We start from the raw sequence: 6,155 nt of genomic DNA, 5'->3' as shown, positions 1-6,155 counted from the left end.
GAAAGCAGGAGGCTGGGGTGAGGTTTGTTTGCAGTGGACACAAAGCTGGGAGGGTGGTTTAGGGCAGCTGGGAGAGCCAGGGTGAAACCAGTAAATGTAGGTGAGCTGGGGAATGAGTAGAAGGGAGGGAGGTGCAAGCTGGGGCTGTGCCCCCTCCAGAGCTAACACAGAGCAGCCATGGGGATCTCCCCCACCAGCCACAGCAAGAATGAGATGAGAAGCCACTTGCACATGAGGGATTCCTGCTAATTAACTAAACCAACCTGGGCTCGCTGGGAATCTCCAGCCTCACTTCATGCTGGTGGTTATGTCGGTAACTTCTCTCTGTTCCTCCTTTAGAACTGAACTTTGCCAGATCAATTATTAAATAAGAAGGAGAGTGTTTTATATCACTGGCTTGCAGCAGCAGCAAGAGAGCAAGTGCTTTGTCATAGCAGCAAAGGTTCCAGATAAGTGTTGGGAGGAGGAGAGCTGGAGTGCACTGGAGCTGTGAGTTAATGGCAGTCTGAAGGCACACACAGCTCACTCGAGGAGTTGTAAGCAGCCTTGGGATAGGCATGTAGCAGGAGAAGAGCTGACATGAGGCAGTAAAAGGGAACTTCTTTCCTTTCTTTTTTTTTTTTTTTTTTTGAACTGTCCTGTTTCTGTCTTGGTTACACAACGTGGGCTCTGTTCAGCGTGGGAGTTTGCATGCAGAGTTCCTCATGTAAGGGCAAGAACAGAAAGCTGGGGATATAATTGATCTGTGTGACCTAAACCCATTTTGAAAGAATAGAAAATGCTAATTACAGGGTAGGACTTAAAGATGCATCAATGCTTTAAAAAAACAGAGAAGGCAGGTGAGCTGCCAGCCCCCCTGGGACCAAGGTAGTTAAATCCAGGAAGGATTTTACAGAGCCAGGGCAGTCAAAGCAGGGTGGCTGCTGCAAAGCCATTCTTCATCCTGATGCCTGCAGTGAGGGTAGGAAGCTTTTCATTTGAGCAGGCTGCTGCTCAGTGCCAGGCCTTGTCAGCCTGGTGTCTGGAACCAAAATAACTGATTTGGCTGTAGCTGTCGTTAGTTTTGTTAGGGAAAAGATCTCTGAGAACATGACAGCTGTAGATTAGCAGGACCTTATTTTTGTATCCCTTTGGGTTTAGCAGGGTTTAGTCTCCTGTAATTGCCAGGTCATTGCTCCATAGTTGTTTTAATAAATTAATGACTCTCTGTCCCTAGGTTTTTACCCTGCTGCTACATGGGATACCTGTCTCATGGCTGCTTTTTCCTGCTCAAAGTAGAGCTCATCAGGTTTCTCTCACCCTTCTGCTGCTCTGCTTCTCCATTTCTCACTGATTAGAATAAAAACTGCACTGTGGAGGGCATATGCCCAGCAGGGCTTTTCCCTTCCCTCCTTCCTGCAGCATTTTAAATCTCATCCTAACGCACTGTCCTCTCTCACCCCGTGCAGAGACCACCACCAACATCTCTGAGCTCGACAACAGCACAGCTTCAGAGCACAAATGGCCTTCCTGCAACGCCCAGGATGAAATGCTGAACTTGGCCTTCACCATTGGCTCCTTCCTGCTCAGTGCCATCACTCTGCCCCTGGGAATTGTCATGGACAAGTACGGCCCCCGCAAGCTGCGGCTGCTGGGCAGGTGGGTGTGCAGGGCTTGGGGGGCTGAGGGCTCAGCTCCCACCCTGGCTGGGTGCTCCGGGCTCCCTGCAGCCTTGGGAAGTGTCTGAGGGCTGGGGCTGGGATCTGCACAGTACAGCAGAGCAGCTCTGGGGTGATTTCAGCCAGCACAGTGGATTGTTCCATAAGGGAAGGGCCTGGGACTCGGTGTCCACACTTCAGCTCTGCAGTGCTGCTCTGTGGTCCCTGTCCAGATGGAGCCTGGAGGAAGAGCGGTGGCATTTGTGAGTCAGGGAGGGTAGCTTTCTCCTTGGGCTGGGAGCTATGTCCTGAGAGGCACAAAACCAAGATGTTACATCATTGTTTGCAGGCTGGGGAGTTAACTCAGGGATAAACATGTCCTGTTGCCTTTCCCAGGGCCCTTCTCTTCCATGTGGTGTGTGTTGCTTTCTGCCTCAAACAGCGAGGTTGTCAACTGCTTCTGTCATGGCACGGAGGGATTAGTGACTTTTGGGATCACTGGACCCCAGCACTGTTTTAACTTCACAATTTTAATGCAGTGAACTTGGTTAGAAACCAAACTGGCCTGTGGGCAGAGTGGGAAAAACAGGGCAAGTCTCTGAGTCAGACCCTACCAGAGAGGAGTTGAGTGCTGGGGCTCAGGACAAAAGCTGCTGCTGCTGCCTTTGGTCACCCTGAGGTGAGGGCTGGAAAAACTGTGCTGGAAAACCAGTGGGAATTTGGGTCCAGACAGAGCTGTGTCAGTGCTGGGAGAAAACATTCCTGCCCCAGCCCTTGTGCAAGGCTTGCCTGTAATACTTGTTTGCCAGTAAGATTTGGGTATTTCCCTGGATTTTTCTTTCCAAATTGCCAGCTTCCCTCCCTCTTACAGAAAGTGCCCTGCGAGGTGCTGAGGAGGTGGAAGCAGCTGTAATTGACTGTGGGCAGGGCTGTTTGTGAGAAACTGATGGCTCTGGTTCCCTTTCAGTGCCTGCTTTGCCGTGTCCTGTGTGCTGATTGCGTACGGTGCCAGTAACCCAGACTGTAAGTTGGCATCTTTCTGCTGAGCTGGGAGCATTGCAGGGCTCTGGTTTGGGGTTTTTGGGGGAAGCAAAGTTCAAACTGTCACCCCCCCAGCGCTGTACTGGGGTCACAAGCCAAGCAATCAGCCAGGCTGAGGGAGCCAAGTGGCTCTGGGAAGGGCTGGTGTTTCACAACACCAAGTGGAGAGTGCAGCAAGGGCCAAACGTCTGAGATACCCAGGTCTCTTAGTTTTGTGTTTGGGCAGGGCCAGGTCCTGTAAAGGAGCAATTCCAAATGAGTTCCTGGCTTTTTCAGGGTTGGGAAATAGGTAATAGCACCCAACGTGTAATTGGCTTTTTTAGCAGAGGCAGATGGAGCTGGCTGCTCAAGAACAGATAGTGAACGACCCTTTGGATTGTTTGTTCAAGTAAATCTTCCTTTTGAGACCCACCAGACAAGCTGCATCAGCAGGTCTGTGCATTAGAGAAAAGGAACCCTCCATCCCCTCTGAGCTGCCTTGGAGGAGAGCCCTGTCCCTGCCAGTCTGTGTGGCTGGGGAGATGGCTGGTGACATGTCCTGAGGGTGTTGATCCACAGAGGTTCCCACATGTCAGGACCAAAGCCTTTAGGGCTCTGTCTCCTTTCCCTCTGCACCCCAGTGGGAGCTGAGGGCAGGTCTTTTATTGTTGCAGCTCTGTCTGTGCTGATATTCATTGCCCTGGCTCTGAATGGCTTTGGTGGGATGTGCATGACCTTCACATCGCTCACGGTAAGTGAAGAGTTCCTACCTGACTGCTCTGTCCCTCACTGTGGCTGTGAGCTGGGCTGGCAGGCAGCAGCAGAGTGGATCTTCTGCCTGTGGCTTGAATAGCACATGTTTGTGTTTGGTACAAAGGGTCAGTCACCCTTGGGAGTGAGTCCTTGGTTGTTATTCTAAAGCTTGTTTTCCCCAGTCGTTTTTTTTCTTTTTTTTTTCACCTGCCCTTTGTATCTCAGGTGAAGGTGGGGGGAAAAAAAGGAAGTGTTTTTGTCTAGGGCTCATAATGTGCCTGTACATGCAGTGCTCAGCTGCTTGGCACAGGCTGGAGGTGTGTTTGCACTGGATTTAGCATTGACATAATGCAGGAAGAAGCAGCAGGGCACAAACCCTTGCAGCTGGGTATGACCAGCTTTGTGCAAGCACAGTGTGCATCTTGCCCTCATGGTTCTTCTTGAGCACAAAAGGTTTTGCTTTTCAGAAGGGTGAGAGTCCCTCACAGGCTTCCTTAGAAATGCTGTGTTGTTGGGTGTGCACAGCCCACTTGGATATGTTCAGGATTGTATGGAAAGCTTTGGTCAACAACTGTCAGCTGGATCTCTATGTTTTGGGGTTCTTTCTGCCTGGAGGCAGAAGCAGTATCATTCTCCAAATAACTGCTTTATTTTCTGCCTCATTACCCTGATTGTTGTTAGTGTGGCTCAAGCAGGGCTGGGTGGAAAGTCGCCCAGAAAACAAGCCTGGGAAGCACTGATTTCTTTTTTTTTAATTTTTTTTTCCCCTGAGCTGTAGTTAAAAACTTTCAGATTTGGACTGCACTACCTTGAACTTGCTGTTAAAGTAAAACTTCCTATTAAAGTTACCTCTAATTTAACAGGGCTTAGACACTGGCTTGAGGTCCTGAGACATAAGTTTGGCAGAGGCTGGCTTTAGAGAGCACTCTGTGTACCCTGGTTTTGCTGCTGCTGTTGCTTTCGTGGATCCAAAGCTTTCAGAACTCTGTGCAGATGTTGCTCTCTCCTTCATATGTGGTGTTCTTCACTTGGAAACCTTGTCTGTGACCCCAAGGAACTGTGGGGCAAATGTTATCCTGCTTCAAATAAAAGCAAGGAATAGAGGAGCACATCAGTAGTGCTGTGGGAGAGGAGAGGATTCCCGTCCTGCTGCTGCCAGCATTGATTATTGTCTCCCTGGGTGATTATTAAGGGGTCACAGATTATTTTAGAACCACTGGTGGTGATAGGAGTGAGGGCAGGATAGGGCAGGAATAGATTGGGTGTGCTGTGGCTTTTAGCAGCAGAAGCAAGCAAAGCCACTTATTAGTGCCCTCATTAGTGAGCCAGTTCTGCAGTGCCAAGGAAGAGCAGCAGCAGGAAAAAGGTCAGCTCTTCCAAGAGGGGAGCCAAGCCTTGGGTTGCTCTGAAGGAGGCAGTGATGATGTGAGGCCCCCCAGATGCCTCAGGTGGAGCCCGTCCCCTCAGCGTGTTCTGCAAAGAGCTGGGGTGGCTTGAGGCCTGACTTCTCCAGCCCACAGGCAGGTGTAGCTGCTTGTGCAGCTGCTCAGAGGCATTTTGGTACCTGAGGCGTGTGAATGTCATTAAAAATAGCCTCAAGTGGGAGGGAAGCACTCCTTTACCTGCACCACAGCAGAGCTGTGCTGCTGCCTGTTAGAACCAGCTGTGTGTTGGTTGTTGGCAGCTCACAGCTTTACCACTCTGCCTGCAAGCTGCACTTGGCATGTCAAGAACCATCTTCTGCTGTCACAGGGTGATGCCTTGTGGATTCCTGCCAGCTGTGGCCCCTGGGGACAGGCGAGGGAGGGACACAGGGACGAGCTCATGGGCTGTGCCCTGAACACGCTGTGCTCCGCCTTGTGCCCGGGAGGGGCCGGGCTGAACTGAAAGGGGACACTCAAAAGACCTTTGTAAGGGCGTTCATTACCCAGGAGATGATGAGCCCTGCTCCTCCCGGTGCCAGGGGAGCTCGGTCTGGCTGCCACAGGCACTGGCTGCCTGCACAGGTCACAGCAAGGTGACTCCCTGCTCCTGCCAGCTGCAGGTGACCTGAGCTGCTCCAGGAAACGGGTCAGACCCACTGGTGCCATGGTCCTTGGCCACCCCAGGGCAGGTTTTGGTTGCTGCTTCATGGCAGGGTGTCCCTGGAGCTGAGCTTGTGGGGTGTCAGGTGTTGACACCTCCTGGGACACGGTGTGAGCTGGTGGCAGGGACCCTCAGACAGGGATAAACAGGGATTATAGCCTGGGACAGTGCTCCACAAAGCTTTGCCTCTTGAGTTTGAAGCCTTTTCCAGCAACAAGTCCCCAGGGTATCATGAAAGCACATGGCAAAGCTGTGGAGCCAAAACAAGCTGCTGCTCCTGGGTGCCTGTGCTGTGGCTTGGGGAGGAGGGGGCAGCCAGCAAAGGCTTCCCAGTTCTGGGAACAAGGTCAGCCTGTGCCTGTTGTTAAAATGCAGAGGGGAGATTTCTGCCTCGTGACTTGGTCTTGGCCAATGTAAGTGAAGATTGGAAATGGAAACAGATCTGTGCTGGTGGCTCTGACAGCAACACAGGAATCTGGCGCTGGTTCTGCTCCGAAGCTATTTCATGCAAAGAAATAAACATGTGTGATAAATTACCACAAAGAGCCTTTTATAGATTGTTCTCTGTCCTGTTTTCCTTTCAAAGAATTACAGCTGCTTTGCTCTAATTTTCTGCTGCAAACAGCCCCCCTTTAATCAGAGAGGGGGGGACATTTCTGT

At 51.2% G+C, this 6,155-nt stretch overlaps 1 protein-coding gene across 1 annotated transcript in view; it reads left to right on the top strand.

Moving 5' to 3' along the window:
* Positions 1–6,155, top strand: part of SLC43A2 (solute carrier family 43 member 2) — a 29,609-nt gene that overhangs the window by 5,579 nt on the left and 17,875 nt on the right. Inside the window, 3 exon segments of the mRNA XM_005425423.3 lie at positions 1,449–1,638; positions 2,605–2,660; positions 3,332–3,408. Coding sequence (XP_005425480.1) covers positions 1,449–1,638; positions 2,605–2,660; positions 3,332–3,408 — 323 coding nt within the window.

Source organism: Geospiza fortis, unplaced genomic scaffold, assembly GCF_000277835.1.
Source record: "Geospiza fortis unplaced genomic scaffold, GeoFor_1.0 scaffold425, whole genome shotgun sequence".
In the NCBI taxonomy this organism is placed as follows: Eukaryota; Metazoa; Chordata; class Aves; order Passeriformes; family Thraupidae; genus Geospiza; species Geospiza fortis.
Note: the sequence above shows the minus strand (reverse complement) of the source record. Positions and strands in the feature narration are given on the sequence as shown.